Below are 22,057 nucleotides of genomic sequence, written 5' to 3'. Positions count from 1 at the left end.
TTATTGTGGTTATAGTTTGCGAACTACAATACAGTTTAAAATGTATAAATATATGAAACTTTTGCTGGGATAGAATCCAGAATGCCTGCAACCCTATTGAGGAATGGATAAGCGGTTCAGAGAATGAATGAATGAATTAAAAAACTATACGAAAATGTTGCACATTTGCTACTTTAATCTATAAAACTTTACATTAAATAAGTAGATAAAAAGAAACATATTAACAACTAAAATATGTTTAACCTTTTTTCCCCCCATTTACTTTTTAAACCTCACATTAAAATTAAATTATGTATGAAGAGAACATTTATATTACAAAATAGTTAAATGGAAATAAATGAATGTCCACATAACAACTTAAGTGTACAGCATTGTAAATGAATGTGTGCTAAATCCATGTATTCATCCCCCTCCTCAGTCCTCGTTGCTTTGCTACTCCGCTGGCCTTTGCCCGCGCTCCTTGTGAACCGACCGACTGAGGCCCGTGGGCGGCCGCGGCTGCTTCACTCAACCACAACTCATCAAAGCGCCACTCTGCTGCTCTTTCTATGCCTCTGCTCGCTGCTCTTTTCATCCGCACACACTAATCTGAATCACAGCAGCTGCAGCGCTGCTTTTCGCAACTACATTTCTGTCCAATTTGCACTTTTTGGAGCGTTAAACGCTGGAACTCTCAAACTCTAGCTTTAAACTAACAAAGTCGAACTTTTGTGAACCGAAAACAAAGTACGAGGAACCATATTTGGTAACTGGACTCCTCACTACAAGGTCATTGAACCGTGTGACTGATCCCAGCCAATCAAGCACTAAATACAAAATGAGAACACTCACAAGGAGCTGCTATTGCGAAAAGTCCCCTCACACACTCCTTTCACATTTTCCTGCATGTTTGACTCAATCACGAATAACACAGGCAACATAGCATATGATCTAAAAGTGAAAAAGATGGAGGTGGTAAGACTGAGGCTATGCCGTATCAGTGGGAGTATAATTAACTCCGCTAGAGTGCTGATTTAATACAGATAGTTCTAATGGAGCTGGAAGGATAAGGGGCTCAGGTGAAAGGCTTATTAGAGATAAGGGGTAGAGTAAAATCACAATAAAAGTGCAAACGTGTAGTGAAATAAAGGAGGATGATCATCCAGTAGTACAGAGATTATTTGTGGCTTGTGAAACGACCCACCAAAGAGCACTGTAATACTGACACCTAGCGGCTGAACCATGCATAAACCCTAAAATGACTTTTAAGCAAAATTTGGATTATTCATACTTAATTAAGCTATTTTATAGTAAAGTATTAAAACATTTCACTAATAATTGATTATGGAATTATTTACAATAAATCAATAATTTAACGCAATAAATAAATTAAAAAATATATTGTAACGGATTGTAGGGAGGAAAATGGCTGTAGCTGTTACTGGACTCTTGAAAACGGCAGCTATAAAAAGTCTACACACCCCTGTTCAAATGCCAGGATTTTGTGGTGCAAAGAATTGAAAGCGAGATTAGTCAATCACAGGTGTGCGCTGACTCTCATTACACATGAATTTGAATGTGATTAGTTCATTTTGAACATGGTGTCCACACTTTTGCAAGCACATTATTTGAGTTGTTTAATTTCCAACCCCTCTCGAGGTTAAAGGTTAAAATAATGTTTTAACTTTTTATTCATTTATCTATTTATTTTTTAATCTTGGTCTCATTTTTTGTGTATATAAATGGTAAATGCTTTTTATCCTAAGGCAAAATAAATAAATAAATAAATCCAACGCCAAGCTTTTTTAGGTACATATTTATTTTAGAGATGTCCATTTATTTTCATCCATGGTATGACAATTCTATCCACATGGAGTGAATGTAAACCTCTCCAATGGAATTTCAAGAAAATATGACCCACAAACGCCAATAATTTATAAAGTACTGTCAGCATACAAAAAAAGAAGAAGTCTGATTTCATGTTTAATACGTCCTGTATTAAATAAGAAGTACAAGGAACCCTTTGCTTTGCACTTGCAACCTAATATGGCCTAAGAAGCATGCATGTGGAAGGCAGCTGGAGAAAACCCACTCAAGCAACGGGAGAACATGCAAACTACACGGAGAACGTCGTAGCCCAGATTTAACGCAAACCCTAAACCCAGAACCTCAGTGCTGTAAGGCAAACAAACTAATCATTACACCACCATGCAGCTATTTTGCCATAATATGTTTACTCTCAAAATTTGTACAAATAAAGGCTTTCTTTTCTTGAGTAAAAATAGAACACTATTTAGAGAAATATGGTGTATAGATTTTTTTTTAAAGTTTTAATTCTGTATGGTGTAAAGATTATTTTTTTTAAGTTTTGATTCTGTATTGTGACGCGTTTTGAGCTTGATAGTTCTGACTAGGCTATTTCAAAATAAAATATAACCCACGTGTTAAAGCTGCATATCATGTCATAAAATGACTTGACTTCTATTTTTATCTCTAGAAATGTATCACCTTTCCGCCTCAGCCATGCCCATTCACCTGAGCGTGTTCTCCCGGGCTGTAAGAACTCACGTCGTCCAACTCTGCCAGAAGACCCCAACTCCTGAGCAGAGCATGTCGCTGGGCGGGTGGCGTGGAGAAATAGTCGCACTGTTTTTGGGAGTAAGTCTGCGAAGGAGTGACGATGTTCCTGTAGCTCCAGTCCTACGGCGTAAAACAATGTGATGAGGAGAACATGAAGAGTTCCATGTGAAGAGTTTCATTTAGGCTCCAAGGTACCTGCCACCTTAAGTTGAAATCCTCAAGCAACTGAATTCTGGCCTCCCTTGAAGGAACGCAGTCCGGAGGGTCAGGCTGGATCTGCTCTGGATCCATTTTGACATCTTGGAACACCAGCAGAGATCTGATGGCGAACCAGCCTCCCAGTTTGGGATGCACGCACACACCGAACATCTTCTGTCAGCAAAATTAGAGAAAAAATTAGACCAAGGCTATGCGAACATAAAGTATGGGTGAGTCTTACGCGAACATAAAGGCAATTGAACCATAAATATTGAATAATATGAAAGACTAAGTTGTTAACTTAATAAGATACCTTCACAAAATTATATGAAACAAATGTGTCAATAGTTCTGAGGTAAAAGTTTTAGGATTACTTTGTTAGCCCAGGGTTGGTCGCTGATGTCAGACTGCTGGTAGTAGAAAGCCGCTCCTGAGACATGTGCGGCGGTCTGTGCTAAGAATTTGGGCTTCCTGCTGGGCAGCAGCTCGTAGTCGTACCTCACGTCTACCTTCTGTCCGGGAAAGTTCTGCAGACAACAAAGGAGACACTATAAGCTAAACAAAGTGAGGGAAACGATTTTGGGGAACATATATTCCCTATAGTGAATCTTCACCAATTCATGAACTAGCTACAATATATGTATTATTTGCTGAAAAAAAAAAATCACTTATTTGGACCTATTCACATATTTTGCTCACTTCCTAGGGTTGCAACAATTAATTGAATAATTCTATAAAATCAATTACAAAACAGGTTGAAGCAAAATGTGCCTTGAAGCTTCGAAGCATTTTCCCACACAGGCTAAACATCTTTTTAAGGGGAATGTTGTATGTGGTGTTAAAAAAAATCATTAAAGTGTTTTGGACTCATAGCTTGGGGTAGGGGGCATCTATTATTTACAAATGTTTGCGATTCATGTCGAGTCCTGGGTCCCTAACCACCACAGATAGTGAGGGTTTACTGTATTTCTATGGTAATATTAAGCATTAACTTATCACCATAAATATATCCAGGATATGCATATCACAAACCTGAGAGACAGCAGAGGTGACACAGTGTTTGACACACTGGTCAATGGGGTCAGAGAGCCCCTGAAAGCCTTTCTCCTCCATGAAGGGAAGGAAGGCTTGCTCGAACATGGCAGGAGTGCTGAGGAGCAACACCGCCAAGCTGTCATCAGAGTAGGGCAGGTGCAGCTTGGCGGGCAACACGGAGTTGTACCAACCCACCTGAAAACACGGAGCAAAGAAGATGTCGAGGTGCAGTTTGTTGTTGGTGTCTAATGTAAAGCTAGGAAAGATATTCTGAAAGTGGGAGCGCAAATACCTTCAAGGTATACACTTCAAATCCGAGTTTTACAAGACTCTCCTCTAGCACATTTTTTACAGTGTCCATGTTGACGATAGAGGCCGCCATTTTCTACGTGTCATAATCACTGCGTGGCATTGTGGGATATTGGGTTCTCTTCTCCTGGTGATGACGCTGCGAATACGAAAGACGTTCCACGGAAGATAATCACAGTTCAAAATAAAACACATGAAAAACACAATATATTCAACTCAAGATTCACTAAACGATTTTACTGCGGCTTTTCTCATATTAAAAGGCAAAATCTATACCAACGAAAACTACAATTCCCATATATCCTTGAGTCTTACCGTGACGTTATCACGCACAATTCTAGGCTCCTTGATTTAAAAGTGGCTCGCCGAGCTAGGAGTAATATTTACACTTTTTGTCATTGAATATTTGTTGTTTTAGTCATATATGGGATTATATTTGACCGTCTTGTGCATTTGCATTTAATGCCGTCATGCTGACAAAGTTATTACTGTACTATAGCACTGTCTGCTAACTCAAATAATTATCCGGCATTTTGTTACATTTAACTTTGGGACAAAATATCAATTAATTCGCATTAATCTGCCGTATTTCGTGCTCAGGTTTGTGTTTATCAGTATAAAAATCCTACCTACCCCTGAGTAGGTGTGCTGTTGTAATTGAATCTCCCAGCAAATGTCAAAGCTGTTAACTAGGCTGTTACCTCGGTACAGAAGTGTAAAGTTACTTGTTGTCAGCCTGCCTGTTTAAACACTGATGATTAAAGTTATGCTTTCTTTATTTCCTTGCAGATCAACTGCAAGATGAGCTGGGACCGCCAAGTGAGCTCCATCCTATCTGCAGCTGACGACAGCGTGGCCAACATGAGGGTGAGTACATTCTAAGGTCACATATCTGAATCAATTATGTTTTTTTTCCCTTCATTATGCATTGTTGGTTATTGTAAGACTTTGGGTGCACACATAAAGGTAAGGTGAATGTGTTTTGTCCTGTAAATCAGTGATTCCCAACTCACTGTATGTCAAATTTAATTTAATTGGTCCAATTGTTATTATTATTATTATTATTTTTTACTACAAATATAATAATATTATAATGTTCTATGTGTCTTCAAGGGGAGACTATCCTCACTGGGGAACTCCAGCAAAAGGGAAGATGGTGGGTGGAACTTCCTGTACATGTGTAAAAACCCTGTGTAACAGAGTGCAGTCTTTATTGGCGGTGACCTTTCAAGCTATATGTCTTTTTGTCTTTAGAGTTATTTCCATTCAGGGAGGAGTTTCATGATTCAGATCTTAACAACCATGCTGTTAGCGGTCCATCAAGTGCACAACAGCTTTTTCCTGTCAGTCCCGGTGTGCAGTGGTCAGATGTGGCCTCCATCCAATCTCAGCTTCAGACACAGAACCAGGTGATTGTGTGAGCTGGAATATACTTGCCAGGCACTTCAGCTGCATTGCCTGATGGGATCCAACGTGGTCCAAACAGAATGAATTAAAATTCACCAAAGCCACCAATGTATTTGCTATAGTGAGCCACATAAAATAAAGTAATTTTAAAAAGTATATGACGATGATTTGAATTTAGAGTTTTGAGGCAATATTTCCAGAACCTTTTTGCTTGTGCCAAATGAAACTAACAAAATATTTCAAAGGTGGAAAAAAAATCCACATTTCCTTCCCACTGATGTCTTTTTTTCCCAAGGCGATTGAGTCTCTCACCAAGAAACTTGGTAACATGGAACGAGAGAAACAGTCTCAGGAATTTCACATCCAGATGCTGCAAGGTAACGCAAACTCACGATTGGATATGAGCTTTGTAAAGAGCACAAATAATCAATACATAACAACACTGTGTCTTCCAGCGGAGGTTGACAGGTTGCGTGAAGACCTTAGAATGAGAAGAAGTGAAAAAGAAGACATTCCGGTAGCTGTGAGCGATGCTGGAGCAGTCGCCTTCCCTACGGAGAGGTGCGCTAAAAAGTCTTCACCCCAAGAGTTTGTCAGATATCTTTCATTTTCCCCTCATTTCACAGCTGGAGCTCCAAGGTGTGCCAAGCGGAGCTGGAACACCTTTGCAAAGAGGTAGACCAGCTGAAAATGCGACTAAGTAAGTCACACTCAATCTGCAGGACTGTACAAGTCCTAAGCTGCATTGTTGGCCTTCAAAGCAAATATCCATATCCTTTTTTTAAATGTTTTTTTTTTTTTGTGCTGCGGGACAAGGGAGGCAAGAGGAGGCGATGATGCTCCAGGAGAAAGATGCCAGAGAGAGTCGGCGACAGTGCCAACATTGCAGTGAGGTGCATCCATTTTGTTTGTTCGTCTGGAGTGTTGGTGTACTTTTTACACGTGTTTTTAAATTATGGTTTACAAAGATCAGACTACTTTTTTTTTTTTATGTGAACATAAAACATTCATGATCCTTAAGTAAACACTGCTTAAAGATTGTCATTTTACTATAGATTATTGCTTCTGAATGTAGAACTGTGATTTAGCTGCTTCTCAGTGCAGGGGCAAATCCTCAAAATCGTAAAAGGTCCTTAAATATCAGCCTTATCATCTTTAACAGAAAACTGTGATTCATGCTATATTTAAGGAAATTCAAAAAAAAAAAATTGGGGGCGGTTCAATTATTCACTATTTTTTCGCTATTGGCTGATGGTGCCGTCCTTATTGAAATTATTCCACAAATACTGAAAAATGAAAAAGAGCCTCCAAAATGAAATTTTCTGGATAAATATGCCGTAAAAGTCCAATTAACCTTCAAACCATCATGCGTGACATCACAAATTCGTGTGAGATTTTATCTCAATGAGTATCTAAAGGATCTTTGTATATAAAGTATACACATGGAAATGTGTAATGATAAAGCTAGAACCAGTAATGGAATCTGCTGGCTACACTTAGTGTTAATAAAAGTAAAAGTACCTTCACTTCATATGATTTCACTTGAAAGAATTGTTTTACAACTTGAAAGTCAGCAGAACGAAATTGGAAATATGTAGAGTGAAACATCTTATCTCAGTACCATGTTGTAATTTTTCTTTCAAGCAGATGCTTCAGGAGCTGACGGACCGCTACAAATCTCTCAGCACAGATCTGGCCAAAAGTGCCTTTGACTATGTGCAAAAGGAGGTCCGCCACATCAGGTATACGTGTCTCCTTTTGCACGTCCTGGATGTTTGCTGTCTGATTCACCGGTGTGCAATTTTCGATCTCACAACAGCGCCACTGTGTCAGAACTAGAGGGCGAGGTCATGCGTGTGCGTCAGCGCCCAGCCGCGCTACCAGCAAGTAAGACTTGATTTCCTTTGCTGATCCAAGTTCCCAATATTAAACTAATATCTCACCAGATCTAGTGAATCTATTTGATATGATAAATGATCTATCTCATCAGCATTATTAAATACCCAATAGAGATATTTTTATCCACATTTGGAAGAGGCCTGATTCCATGCAGTGTAAATCCCGCGCAAGATATCCTTTGCATATTTGGCTTTGTGTGTTGACCATGCTTTGTTTTCTACTCAGTTGTCCCAGATGGCTCGTCTAGACTTGGCGGAAGGCTCAAAGTTGAAGAGGCCAAGCAGGACTTGGACTCAGAGGACTTCAGCCCGACATTGAGTCTGGCGGAGATCAGCTCAGATCTCTCACTGCCGGATGATCTGCGTGAGTCAAGCAAATTTCTAGGCGGCATTACAACACTTAAACTATAATGCCATTTCTAGTCTTCCTCAATTTTAGTCAGCTGGGATAAGCGCCAGCTCACCACTTCCCTGGACAGGGTAAGCAGTTATAGAAAATCGATGGATGGAATCTTACTGTTAGTGGATACAATTGCACCGAGCTTGGACCTCCATTAATGCAGAATAATATCCGCCAAGTTAAAAAAAAGCATCAAGTGTAGAGCGGCACAGTGTTGTTCATTATTTACAGAGTTATTGTAATTTTGTGAAACTGTTTACGTATGGGTTTACTGTAACACAAGATCTGAGAGAAGACATCAAATGCTTCTCAGAGTCATTTACAGTAGGCTCATTGTTTGTACACTCACAACACAAGTGCAATAGTGTTTATGGGAAATAAGTATTGTGTGTTTTCCATGGTAATCCCAAGTACAGCAAAGATTGAACTCACCTTTGCTCCTCTGCCAGCTCTTGAGCATCGAAGTCTTCCATCCAGAGTAAAGACTGACTTCTTAGACGAGGAGGAATACGACAACGAAGACTTCCTGGATGACGACGATGACTTGAGCCCAGAGTTGGGATCTGACCTGAGTCTGACGGACCTCTGAGGTCAGTGATTGGAATGCACAAGGAACAGTTTTGGGATGTCAATCGCCAGGGGAATGGTGTTTGTGGTTTCCGGGCTGCTTAACAGAATTCCCCCGCTATATCGTGGTTCATGCATTTCCACTATACCAAGCTATTTTTTTATGGATTTCTACAATATTTACTATAATGCCCTGGCATGTGGGAATGGAGAGCCCCGCTCCAGGCACACGTTTCAGCCATTTATTGAACGCCTGTATAACAGTCGAACAGCGAGTGCGCGTTCTGGCCGTCCCCTCTTCAGAATAGCTTGGCAGGCTAATTCTCTTCATCTCGCCGGCAAGTGTATGCTTAAAACCGGCTTGGATCTTACTGGCAAATGTAACAGTCGGCTGGATCTCGCTAGTAAGTCTGCACATCCTGCTTGCCGTTTGGTTGCTCCTATTCCACATTGGTTGGCTGGCTAGTTCTCTTCATCACGCCAGCAAGTGTATGCTTAACTCATTCAAACCCCAAAACGTATAAATATGTTTTTTTTAATGCTAGAGAATACAGATGGCTTTGATACAGCTTCTGAAATGAAGAGGTTGCTTAAAGCAATGGTAGTAATTTAATAAAACGGCCAGCAGGTGGCAGCAGAGTATACAAGATCAGCCAGGGCCATGTTGCAGCAAGCTGTTTTTGTCAGTGTTTTCACCAGGAATGTGAATATTGATTAAACTTCAGCTTCACTTAAGCTATATTCTGATGCTAATTGCTGCAAAACGGAAACAAATACAAATACAAAAAAAAAAAATCCTGAGACTCCAATTTTTCTTTTGGTAGGTTCCATGTTTTTATAGCAATGGAACAGAATATTCTGCGGACCTTGCAAAATCAGTCAAAATCCAGTAAACCAGCTGGGAGCGAAGGGGCTTGCTTCAGTGAAAATGGCTGGGAGTGAATGAGTTAAGAGCGGCTCGGATCTTACCGGCAAGTGTCACACTGGGCCATATCTCACCGGCGAACATATGCGCTCTGGATAGCGTTTGGCTGTCCCCTTATCTGCACCCCTCAGTGGGTTGTCTCTCGTCATCTTGCCAGGAAGTGTATGCCTAACAGTGGATGATTGTAATAGCAAGTTGGAACTCATCGTCAAGTCTTAAGACTAATGTTAAATAAAAGTGGGCTGTCTCCTGTCAACTTTTGGCAAGTATATGCATCAGCGGGCTGGCTCTTGCCAGAAAGTGTGCACTGCAGCTACTTGCAGAGGTAGAGCCCAGAGTGTGGGAAAAAGCAAGCAAGCACCCTTAAAGAGATTAAAAATATTTTCACATATGGAGGCAGCACTATGTGGCACATGTACACAAATACCTGATTTGTCAGCGCTGACAATAGAGAGAAAACACAGAGATACATTTCAAATACCTTTTAATAGTAATAATAATAATCCATAATCCACATTGACCAGCAAAGCCTCACAATGCAACAATGATGCATTGACACCTCAATAGATAAACACAAGTGCATCATTTAAAAAGGTGGATTTCCACATTAATTCATCTCAAAGGGGAATGCATCTTATTTGACTTTTTATAAATTAATCTACTCACTCAACAACAATAGTATTTACAGTATGAACATTTCATAAAGGCCACTGCTCCAGTCACATGTAGAAATGACATGAATATAAATGTTTAAAAGGCACTCTCAACTGGACTGCAAAAGGGAAAAAAGCATCACTAACAATACTGTATTTAAATACACGCTGACAGAACACTTCATTAGGTACACCCACTCAATCAAATGGGAGCGTCATACCTTTGTGAAGGGTAGAATGTGCCATGAAGCTCTTGTATTGCTTGCACAGATGCACCTAATGTTTTGGCCAACTCGTGTATGCATTAAATAACCCATGAACACACTAATTTAAAAAACACACACTTGAAAACGCACACAAAGCTAAAACGCGCCTGCACAAACAACTTTACTCAGAAACAAACATACAAAATGAAAATAAAGTGCAACCTCATTAAAAGTATAATCAGGCCGTTTGTTATGTTCTCCTCTTCGGCCTTTGAGTCATCCAAAAAGACTTCAATGATAAGATTACTGTATTTTCTCAAAATAGTGGCCTGCGATTTTGTATTTCTTCACTGCAGATGGGTGGATTTGTAAAGGTTAATTAGCGACAGAGTTCAACTGTTTAATGTCCATTTGTGAACTGCGAAAATTAAACTTATACAGTCTTTTATCTAATGAGAGGCTTATTTTTATTTTAGCTAGGCCACTATTGGAGGAAATACAGTAAACGCAGAAATGATAAATGGGTGCATTTTGTGCATACCAAGACCAGAATTGACAAAAATTGACAGTTGCTGCAGAACCTGACATAGGTGGCATCAATATTATGCATCAGAGCCGCCATCAGACCTGGATAAAATTGTAGCTACCCACATACATTAACTGTATCTAGTCACACAAAACCTGGATTCCTCAGGATCAGGAGTCACAAGAAGACAGACCGGGTGGTTGAATCATGGCAAATATTACCCTTGAAGAAAGGAGGCTTTTGGGGAGTCATTGTTTGTGCATCCACATCAGTAGCTGTACATGGACAATGGCGTCTCCTCCATCATGTCATCCTAAAGAAGAGAAACACCAAAGCCAGTTTATATAAAAGGAAACGTCATGGGAAATTGACTTTTTAATGGCCTGGTATAAATAGTTTGGTCTCTGAATCCGTTCAAGTCCAAAGCTCAGGCTGTCCCGTGTTGTCATGGCAACAAAAGTCTCTTGCATTTGCCTAACAGTATGTAGGGGAGGCAGGGTTAATCATCACTCACTTGCATGAGATGTTGACGGCCCCTCAAAGCAAAACGAGCCAATGTGTTTGTAAATTTTACTCTGATTCTAAATAGTTTTTTTCTTTCTTTTTAGTGCTTGCCTAAAATAAAACAATTTTCCGAATCCAACGTTGTTGGGACTTTTATTTTGCAAATAATTGCAAATAATAAAATGCTGGTAAATGGAAATATTTACATTTCTTAGGCTTTCCTTTCAACATAAAAAGGATTTTCCAAATTTTATAGCATTTGTATTTTAATTTTGTATTTTATTTTATTTTGAAATTCAGACACAGGAGATAATTTTGTTTCTAGTGCTAGCTTTTCAAAATAAAAATTTTAAAAATCCACATCCGATAATTTTGGGACTTAAATTTTAAAAATCTTTTCATTTTGAAACATTTATGTTGCTGACGTTTACCTTTCCAAATAAAAGGATTTTCCAAATTCAAAGGTGTTGGGCCTTTTATTTTCAAATTCTTATTTTGTTTGAATGCTGCCACCGGCAATAGTTAGTTTCTAGTGCTTGTCTTTCTAGATAAAATTATTCTTAAAACCCAATGGACTTTGATTTTGAAAATCATTTTATTTTGAATAATTGGCACATGAATATATTTGTTTCTGCAGCTTACCTTTCAAAATAAAATGATTTTCTAAATCCAGTGGCGTTGGGGCTTTTGAATTAAAATGTAGGCACAGGAAATGTTTTGTTTCAAAAATAAAATGTCACAAATTTGATGCTGTTGAGACTTGTTTTGATAATAATTTTACTTTGAAATGTTGACTTGGGAAATTATTTCTGATGTTTGCCTTTCAAAGTAAAATACTTTCCCAAATTTGATGCTGTTGGGACTTAAATTTTTAAAATCCCTTTATTTTATTTACTGGCACCTGGAAATATTAATGTCTCAGGTTTTGGGCTTTCAAAATGAAAACATATTTTCAAATGTGATGGCGTAGGACTCGATTTTTGAAAATCATTCTTCCTCACCATGGGCAAGTCCTGTAGCCTGCGGAACTCTGGCCTGTTGTCTCGTCGTCGCAGTTTGAGGAAGAGGAGCAGGGTGATGACGGCGGCACTGATGATGAAGGCCGACACCAAGCCAGCCAACAGGGGATCCAGCGTCGGGGAGTCGTGGACCATGACGGCTGGAGTGGGACCACAAAGCATGAGGGACGCGTCACAGCTTTTCACCTTATAAAAAGGTACACAAAAGTGTACAATATACTACGGACATAATTAAAGTTAAATTGTGATATTTTTTTAATTAAAATTTGATTTGAATCACATATTACTAATTTTAATTTCTAATGTAGTCATTTTAATTTAAATGATTTATAATAAACCTTTTTCATTTAAATATGCAATATTTTCAAGTACATAGTAGTTATATCCAAACCTAAATACAAAACAAAACAAAAACAACAATGTAGTTCAACTCAAGGTGTCAGTTTGTGGAAAAATCTGGATTGTAAAACAAAATCTTCTCAGTCCATCTGTATTTAAAAAAAAAAAAAAGTATACAAGCACAATTACTGGGGAAAAAATATATATAGCACAAGGAGATGCTTAATTATTTTATAAAACAGTTATATTGAAAAAGTCTTGACCGATCGCTGTCATTCATTTTCTGTTGATTTTTCATTAATTTCATTGATCAGGGGCAGATATAACAAGTTTTTACTTCTTTCGGTCCCCTTTCATTTCTTTAATTTTAAAGAGTGAAATGAATTTGAAATGAATTGAATTGCCATTTTATTTTTAAATGTATTATTTTATTATTTCATATTATTTATACAATGTGCAATTTTTTAAAATGTAGTTCTCATTTCAGTTTCAAATTGATTTAATTTAAGACTAATTGTATTGTGTTTTTAAGAATTGGCTCTTGATGATGTCAACATTTTTCAGTCCTCTGATTGGTTGTTACGTTAAAGCCAACTTTAACTGGTTAAACATGTCTGCAATCTGCAGTAAATGTACACATCAATCCTGGTGAATGCCAGATGTACTTATTATTATTTTTTCTTCTTTTTTTCGTATTCTGAACTGCTCCAATTGATGTATATTGCACAACTGCGTTAGGTTGCCTTTTTGTATTAGTTTCTGTTCTACAATTGACCTGATGGTGGATGTTTTAATAGGTGGATTAGGTCGAAAAAGTCCCCACTAAAGGCCAAGGTACCAAATGCAGGGCCTGCCACTGCTATCTACGCACGTTGCTATGGAGCACTGTTTTGCCAACTCAACGGTTTTCACATCATCAAGTAAAAACAACCACAGAGGAGCGAGCCGTCCCTCTTTCTCTGGCTCATGGAAAAAGGCAAAGCGCCAAGTGCGGACTAATACAACCACACCGCCAGAGAAGCAGAAATCATGTGAGGGTTTTTTTTTTTTTTTTTTGCCGATGTCCTAGAAAATTTTCTGCCAGACAGATGGAAAGATAAAATGAATAGAGCGGCACGCTCCCACAGGGGATAGAGAACGCCGCTGTGGGTGTCTAAATAATTGAGAAGGCAAATAAAGAGCTAAGGAACACGAGTCCCATGACTGTTTCCAAACAGAAGGACAACTGTGGACGGCCTGGTGCCGACAGTACTTGTGTGTAGAAGAAGGAGAAAAGAGCTGGCTTGTGTCTAAGCAAACAAAAGAACAGTGTTGCTTTTGTTCTTCGGCCAGTTTAGCCTCTGTCATCATCCAAACAGTGAAAAGCCTAGGACATATTTAGAAAGCACTCGGTGGCTGTTTTGCATTTGGGGCACGTGGTGTACTGTATAGTGCCTATCCCAGCTGAGAAAAGCTGGGTGGACCCAGGGCACTTTGATGACAATGTTAGTTGACAGCAGGGGGCAGTGCAGCATAACAATAGCCTGATATTTGCCATTTTATTTAGTATTATTATTTATTTACGAAATAAGTCAAATATGATGGCATCCAAACACCCATCCCCACTAGAGATGTCAAAATTATTCGACAAGTAATCGATAATCAAATTAATTGACAACTATTTTAATAATCGTTTGGAACCATTTTTTTTTTTTTTTTTAATTGTCCAGATTCTTTGAACAGTAATTGTTGACTGATTTCTGTAGTCCTTCATGAAAGAAGACTGATTATCTTCTGTGTTTAATCAAAATAAGACATTTGCAAGCAAACATCTGTTTTCACTCTGGAAAACAATGACCAAATATCATAACACCCTCCCTCTTTTTTTTTTTATCACTATACGTAGTATGAAATAAACACCAATCACTGGTTAATAAACAGTAATCTGGGGGGGAAATGATTTTGTAATACACTTTAATGCAAAATTAAAATGAATCTGATTAGTTGGTTACTCGTCAATTGAATATTCAATAGATTAATCGATTCTAAAAATATTCGATAGTAACAGAACTAACCCCCACAAAAAAGGAAAATAAGTCCTCACGCATATACATTTATATTTACAGGCTAATGTAATGACTATTATATATATTTACTTATCATCACTAATCAATTATGGTCGGGCCCTAGTTAATAATACTACACTTGGAAATTAAAGTAGTTGTAAGTACTGTATCCTACTTACTGTCGCCCTTTACGTTGAGCTGTGACGGGGTGTCTGGATGCACTTTGGCCTGCGTGAATGTGAGGCTTGGCGGAGCTTCGCTGGAGGTCCTCTGCGGTGACGTGAGAGTCGATGTCCGAGAAGTGGAGGTCGCTCTGGAGGAGCTGGTTGTTGAGCGACTCGTGGTGGTGGAGGTGGCGGAGATGGTGGTGGACGTCGAAGTGGGAGATTGCAGAGTCGTCGTGGGTGTTTTATGAGACGTGGTGTTAGACAAGGGGGAGGACGTTGGAGGATGCGTTTCCACGGGATCTGTCTGGCCCAAGGGCGCAGCGGAGACAGGAAGTGAGTCCAGAGGCTGGTGTGAAGTAGCGTTGTCGTGGGTTTTGTTTGAAGGGTTGTGAGCAGATGTTGAGTCGGGGGTTCGGGAGGTGAGCGTGGGGGGAACAGAAGGCTTTGGTGTCACGTTGTTGGTCAGGTTGATGGACGTCACTGCGGTTACCCCCATGACGGTGGCTAACAAAGAGAATTGTGTTAGCTCTGCTGGAAAATTAATAGCTTTCGTTTTCGTGGATAATTGACGTGAATTTGTCTAAAATAGCAGCATAACAACACATAGAGAAGGCCGCCACTATCTGCAGAGCAAGGCGGCAAAGAGTCGCGAAAGCAAACTGTCGTCTGATATATCCTTCAAGTGCCTGGGAATGTGTGTGTTTGTGCCTGTGTGTTCCTACCATCGCTACTTTTCTCACGTCATGGCGAAAAGTCTCACATGGCATAGCGGTTGAATCATTTCTCACTCTCCTCACGTTGACATTATTTAACCCCTTTTCTTTCCGCAGACCCGGTAATATTGCACTTTTTTAAAAACATGCAGTCATGTCAATTAAGTACAATGTCAAGAATTAAAGCCTTTTTGCCACTTTTTTTTTTGCCTCAATTCAATGGGAATTGTGTGGCTCCTTCTGGTGTGCATGCCCTGGCCATCAGGGGGCAGTATAATAGACATACGGCTATACACTGTTTGTCCTCAGTAAGACACAGTAACTACTTGCATCTTGAGGTATTACTGCATGTGATTAAATTTTTTTTAATACATTTATAGAAATTGCAAAAACTTTTTCATGTTGACATTATAGGGTGTTGTTCATAGAATTTTGAATGGCAAAATGACTTTTTTCAAGTCTTACTCGACAATTGTCACTATAAATTCCCTCTTTGGCTCTGCATGCCCTACGTTGGTGGCACTTCATCAGCTTATCACCATGTGTCAACCTCCTCGACAGTGCACGATAATAAGCAAATATAGCCCAGCTAATGACTTCCCGTAGTGCGTGTGTGGCGCCCATACACTAAATGTCCATACTTACCGTTCGATTTGCTTGGTTGCGGCGTCGCAATGGCGACTTCCCAATGTGTCGTTGTATTGTTGCCAGTAGAGGAAGTGGAGTTGGAGCTCTTTGGAACAATAATGGGCGAATTGCTGGTGAGATCCAGGTCGCGTTCTGGTGCTGGTTGTGCCGTGTGCTCATTATCTAAATGGGAGGCAAACAGAGCCAAGCTTGATTAATGGTTATTTGATGTCGTGGGCAACCGGTTTGCTAAAACGCAGACCATGCGTAATCCAAAAACATCAGAATTACAAGGTTGTGTTACATGTGTGGACACAAAAGTTGCATAGTCAGTGAAAGTTGTGCAAGACAGCAAGCAAGTATTTAAAGCTCTTATAAAAACAATGCAAGGGGATATTTGTAGCTATATTGACAATTATTTTTGTATATGTTCACAATCACTATCAATACTATTTAGTATATTTATTAATACACACATTATTCCCGAGTATCAATCACTTTTAACATGACATGCATGGCTATAAAAAGTCTACACTCCCCTGTTCAAATAGTGTTTTTGAGATAAATCATTTCAACAAGTCTTCCACCATTAATGTGGCCTGTAACCTACAGAACACAATTGAGTTGTTGATGTGTTTTTTTTTTTAGGGCGGAAGTAGAAATAACAGAGGATGTGCACGTTTGTGCAACCACATCCTCTCACAGAGTGTGTGGCTGTTCAGAAATGATCAATCACATTCAAATACATCTTAAATGAGAGCCGGCACATACTGTACCTGCTGCCATTAAAGGTGCCTACAATCGATCCCAAATAGAATTTTGCTGTTCTAGTATACTTTTCCTAACATTTTATTTGTTTATTTTATTTTATTTTTGTGGCAGATGCGTGAGGATTTTTTGCTCATACTGAAATATAATTTAGACTAATGAAATAATACGTAATAATGAAAGCAAGGTTGTCCCTCGTAACGTTTTTTTTTTTTACGAAACATAAGTAAAATGAGCCAAAATTTGGTTCATTATTGGAAGTCATTTCTTTTTCTTTTTTTTTTACTTGCAACCACTCAAAATGTTCAGTGGCATCAGACCTATCCATACATATATAGTTTTTATGTATTTGTTTGTTTTCATGCCCTCTATGGACAATAAAAGCAATATTGTCCTATGAGCACAACTATAAATATATTAAAAAAAACACATTCAAATTGGAATATTCACACACGCGCACACATACACTCATACGCGTGTGCACGTAACTGTTACTGCGTCCACACACGCTCACAGGCCTGAGCTCTCCAATCGTGTTTTCTTGTTTTGGTATAAGAATGGGGAGATAGGAATTAGATAAGTCAGCTCAATCGCGGGAAATGCACTATAACACATCAGGTGTACGGTGCATCATAAAACATGAAAAATTATGATTTATCATGGGAGTCAATGAGACAAATTTTTGACATTTTTACTCGTGTACTATAAAAATGTGTTTCCCACATAATAATGACAATCATAATTTTGAAATTTTGGATGGTGCCATTTTGAACTTCCACATGTTTTGGACAAAACTCAGTGATTTTTTTAATTTGCTTTATATTTGATATTAATATTAATAAAGAGCAAAAAGCCAAAAATTTGACACTTTCCTTATGAGGGTTGTTTAAAATTCCCTTTCCTTCTTATAGGTTAGATTTGCCCTCTCTTTGCGCAAACATTTTTGAATATTGAATCATAGACATACAGTATTTTACACTACAACATAACTAATCATGTCTTTCTAGGCTTTAATTTGCTTACTGAACGAATGTGGTTTCCCTTTTCCATTGCTCTTGATCAGTTTAACAAGTTTTGTTCTCCTTCTCCTCCCCCTTCTCAACATCCCTTTGAGGCAAACCAGAACGCTCACGTAACGTAATATAATTAGCGCTGGCTATCTCATTAGCACGATGCCTTTCATTACCGCAACAATCACTCATACACACACACACACATAGTTCAGCAGTGCAAGCAGTATAACATTTTCAGCAACATTTACTATGAAATAACGTATTGTTACACATTCACTATTAATACGCGATTGAAAAAAAAAAAAATCTTAATTCTTCATATGATTGCTCAGTCACAGCTACTATCAATATCTGAAGCAGTCAATTGTTGTAGTCTGAAATGTGGACATTTTTAGGCAGACAGATGGCAGCGTGACTTTGCTATTTTCCCCTCGATAGTCTGTAAAGTAATCAGATTAAAATGTGAGGCCATGGATGTTCTGCCTTTTTTGACTGAGAGTCACACTTTCTGTTATGCGTCACATAAATGAATCCATTTGAGATTCTGCTATGCATCACATAAATTAATCAATTTGAGAAATGCGCTTTTGTGTCGAAGCACGGGTTTTATGTGCGGTCATTTGACCTTAATTGGGTTGGTCAAATGGAGTCAAAAATCCATAGTGGTTACTTTGGATTAGTGAAAGCATCTGGGAAACCAAAACTAAAATTGATTATACAAGCGATAATCAATAGATAGTAATATAAAAGTAGCCAGTAGAATTAGGGTTTCACAATTCATTTTAATCAAGATCACTATTTTGGCTGCCATGATTAAATTAACCTCATCGTCATATTTTCATTTCAAATGTAACGTGTTACTACCCACCTCCGATAAACATGCACGTAAATAGACAGAGGTGCGTTCCTATAGTATAGTACTGGCCTTGTGCAGCAACTTGACTGATACTCTGAGACTTTTGAGTTTTTGTATATCTTATGCTCCGTGTATGTGTGCAGAGTGGGGTCATTGAGTACAGAGAACCACTGTTACCCATGTGCTGCAAGTTCGAGTCGGCCTACATGAGACTCGGCATGTCTTAACCCGCTTCTGCAATCCTCAAGGCAGGAAGTTTGTCCTACCATCTTTAGTACCTTATCTTAGATTCAGGAAATGTACAGGCGATGTTTAATTTTAATTGTAACTTTTTTATCCATCATACATGTTTAAACACAAGTTCCATCCGTCCCTTTGCTTTATGGCTTATCCTTATTATGTCACAGTGGAGCTGGAGTCTATCCCAGTTCATTTTGGGGCGAGAGGCAGGGTACACCCTGGACTGGTCAACAGCCGCGTAGCTAGCACAAAAAGCTAACGTTGCCGTCTATAGCTTCACTCAAGTGCTCTTTCTTGTCAAACATTATATCAGATGGAATGGCCACAATTTTCCCTAACAAGTGAGTCAAACTCAAAAGTCCTTTAATCGTCCATTATGTTTTCCCACTGTCAATAGCTTGTTAGCGTTTTGTATTAGCCCCTAACATGGCCTTTTCCCATTGCACATACTGCAGGTGTTCACCGCCAACTGACTGACCTCATACGCTCTCGAGTCTGTCATTTTCTCCACCGCTCCAATATGTCACCCTGTAATGATCGTTAAGATTGTCTCAGGGACCTTTTAGAGTCTGCTCTAAAAAAAAAAAGGGAGGAAATATAATGTGGGACTCGGCTTGACTTTGCAATATACACACTCTCTACAAATGTGTCTGAATGTGAGGGCATCTCTGATTCACGGCCTCCCTTTTGGTCACCCCACAGAGTTTCATTTGTGTTTAGTTCTAGGCTCTGTCTGGTGGTTGAAAGCCACTCAAAAGAAGAAATTTTTTGCTATTTTGGATGTTAAGTGGATATAAAAAGTCCACAAACCTCCGTTGAAATGCCAGGTTTTTGTGTCACGGGGAAGCTAACACAACAACAACTTTAACAGTAAGTGTCATCACAAAACATTCATGTATATTTATTATACCTAATAACACAGGAACATTTTCTCCTATTTGGTCCAAACTAGAATGAATGTGTGAGTGTGCCAAGGTTTATGCCTTTTACCTTGCTACAGTATACCTTGCTATTGTCTTTTCTTTTTTTTACATGGGCAACGTGTACAATACATTAAAGCAGAAACAATCATATAATATCCAGGAACATTTCCTTCTTCCGTTTGGACTAAAATAGCAGAACGTGAGAGACGTGAGAGCGTTAATTAACTGCCATCTCTGCATGCGTTGGAGTCTTGCAATTACTTGATGAAGTGCTTCCCGGCTGGATTTTTGTATTACTACTATATCTCATTATCATCTGCTAATACTCAGCATGACAAAGTCAAGAGGCCACTTCAAAAGTCTGTCAGCGGAAAGTCCACACATGGCCTACAGTAGCCTATGGCAGGCAGGGGCCCAATTAAGTGTGAAGACGTTAGTTAGAGGTGTCATTATGCCTTGCTTTGCATTTCCCTTGTCCATTGACAGCCAATAAATAGGAGCTTTAATCTCTGAATTGAAGAACTGACAGGGGAAAGTGTGAACATACTGCTGTGAGTAATAGGTGTGCCGAAAAAGGAAGAGGATGGGGAAATGTGTGAAGGACAAAAGTGTGAAATTGATGACAGAAAAGTAGAGAGTGAGACAGCTCGGCTCGCCATTCATGAGACAAAGAACTATATTTAGAAACATCACGCCTAAATCTTTTCTCGAGACAAATTTGATCACTAAGCAGATGCTAACGCTAATAGTGGTACCTTGACCCAAGCACGCCCTAATTTAAAAGGTTTTCATTTACAAGCTGTGAGGTGTTTATTTTTTGCTTCATGTTTCAAGCCAAAATTTAAGGGGAATGTGCTAAACCTGTCGGCCAGCATGCCACTGGCCAAATGCATTGGCAAAGAAATATGATTTTAACCCCCCAAAACTCTTGGGGGAAAAAATAGGCCTCTGATAGGTATTAAAACAGAGGTTGGCTCCCCCGGTAAAAAATATTGGGGGGAAATCTGCACACAGGTGAAATCGCGAGTATGCGGGGGTCCATATTGTACCAGTAAACAGAGTTAGAAACTTGGCCATGGAATGAATTAATTTCACAAGTCCTTTAAAAAAAAATCCTTCCTGTCCCCTATCGTCATCGGCATCAAAAGGGTGGGCAGTTTTACTCTTATTTTCGTTGTTGAGCATGACACAGTGGTTAACTTCTCTTTACCCTTGAGTCGCAACTCGGGAAAGTTGACCGAGGTCAAACATACACATGACAGGACTATATACTGTAGCAGAATGTCCCATCCCACCACTGCAATCTGACAATGTTAATAGAAAACAAATAAAAAAGTGGCGCCTTACCATGTTCGGCAGATCCCACATGAAGCAGCAGCAAGACACCAAGGTAAATACACATTCTAAACTCCATCGTCATCTCTGCTTTTTCCTGCAAATTCGGTAATCCACGGTCACTCACTTGTGTACACTAGTGCACTGCAGCTTCTGCTACTGTGTGTTGTGTTCGTGGCGGAAATAAGGGTCTCTCTCTCTCTCTCTTTCTCTCACACTCTCTCTAGCTATCCCTCTCTTTCTCTAGCTCTCGCTCTATCCCTCTCTTTCGTTTACCAGAAACAGTGCCACGTGTTCCCGGTTCAAAAATAGCCCGCTGAGCTCACGCCTGACTATCACTAAAGGTCAGATCAGTCTCAACAGAGCCGAGATAATCCGTTAAAAAGAATTATATAGTGAATGTTATTGTGCGTTTTTTTTCAAGTCACTCAATTTTCATGAATCACTGAGTCACTCGTCTTGTAATGTCAATATTTGACCACCCAGTGACGCCGTTGCTCCGTGGTTAAAATTTGACTTGCATTCGTTGGTTGGATACGTTTGCACGTCCGCCATATTGAATGTGTCAGTTCTGCCCTGACATAAACTAATGCAAGTCATTGGACCCGAATTTACAGGTTTTGCCTTATTCCGTACTACTGTTACTTTAAATTATACAGTACTCCACTCTGCTGCTACTATATAACAAATGTGCTTTACTGCAAAGTTCACTTTACAATTGTTGTCTTGTTTAGTAATGTGTTTATTTATAGCATTATTTAGTATATTCTATTTTTCATTCTTTATTGTCTAAGGAGAAAATAAGATCGGTAACAACTTTTCAAC

At 39.1% G+C, this 22,057-nt stretch overlaps 4 protein-coding genes across 5 annotated transcripts in view; 2 read left to right on the top strand and 2 right to left on the bottom strand.

Moving 5' to 3' along the window:
* Positions 1–1,918: 1,918 nt before the first annotated feature.
* On the bottom strand, positions 1,919–4,210 carry mmachc (metabolism of cobalamin associated C). 2 transcript variants are annotated; one of them, XM_077583502.1, is made up of 5 exons: positions 4,085–4,210; positions 3,790–3,987; positions 3,132–3,284; positions 2,755–2,931; positions 1,919–2,679 (listed from the first exon to the last, which is right to left on the bottom strand). In XM_077583502.1, the coding sequence occupies exons 1-5, from the start codon at positions 4,172–4,174 to the stop codon at positions 2,497–2,499; spliced, it is 801 nt and encodes a 266-aa protein (XP_077439628.1). In that variant the 5' UTR covers positions 4,175–4,210; the 3' UTR covers positions 1,919–2,496. The 2 variants fall into 2 exon arrangements, with proteins under 2 accessions (XP_077439628.1, XP_077439629.1); XM_077583503.1 differs by having other exon boundaries at positions 2,755–2,928.
* Positions 3,775–12,346, top strand: LOC144062804 (uncharacterized). Its single transcript, XM_077584522.1, has 13 exons — positions 3,775–4,017; positions 4,891–4,968; positions 5,215–5,257; positions 5,356–5,510; positions 5,804–5,885; positions 5,964–6,069; positions 6,135–6,208; positions 6,325–6,401; positions 7,156–7,250; positions 7,328–7,395; positions 7,633–7,770; positions 8,256–8,396; positions 12,199–12,346. Exons 1-12 carry the CDS (start codon positions 3,775–3,777, stop codon positions 8,393–8,395), a joined length of 1,299 nt encoding a protein of 432 aa, XP_077440648.1. The 3' UTR covers position 8,396; positions 12,199–12,346.
* Positions 9,766–21,565, bottom strand: LOC144062287 (uncharacterized). Its single transcript, XM_077583501.1, has 5 exons — positions 21,245–21,565; positions 16,116–16,280; positions 14,770–15,261; positions 12,189–12,346; positions 9,766–10,996 (listed from the first exon to the last, which is right to left on the bottom strand). Exons 1-5 carry the CDS (start codon positions 21,315–21,317, stop codon positions 10,952–10,954), a joined length of 933 nt encoding a protein of 310 aa, XP_077439627.1. The 5' UTR covers positions 21,318–21,565; the 3' UTR covers positions 9,766–10,951.
* Positions 12,336–22,057, top strand: part of LOC144062286 (importin-13-like) — a 34,525-nt gene continuing 24,803 nt past the window's right edge. Inside the window, exon 1 of the mRNA XM_077583500.1 lies at positions 12,336–12,403. The gene's annotated coding sequence lies outside the window, so the exon portion shown is untranslated. The remainder of the gene's footprint in view (positions 12,404–22,057) is intronic.

This window comes from Vanacampus margaritifer, chromosome 13 (assembly GCF_051991255.1).
Source record: "Vanacampus margaritifer isolate UIUO_Vmar chromosome 13, RoL_Vmar_1.0, whole genome shotgun sequence".
Taxonomy (NCBI): Eukaryota; Metazoa; Chordata; class Actinopteri; order Syngnathiformes; family Syngnathidae; genus Vanacampus; species Vanacampus margaritifer.
Note: the sequence above shows the minus strand (reverse complement) of the source record. Positions and strands in the feature narration are given on the sequence as shown.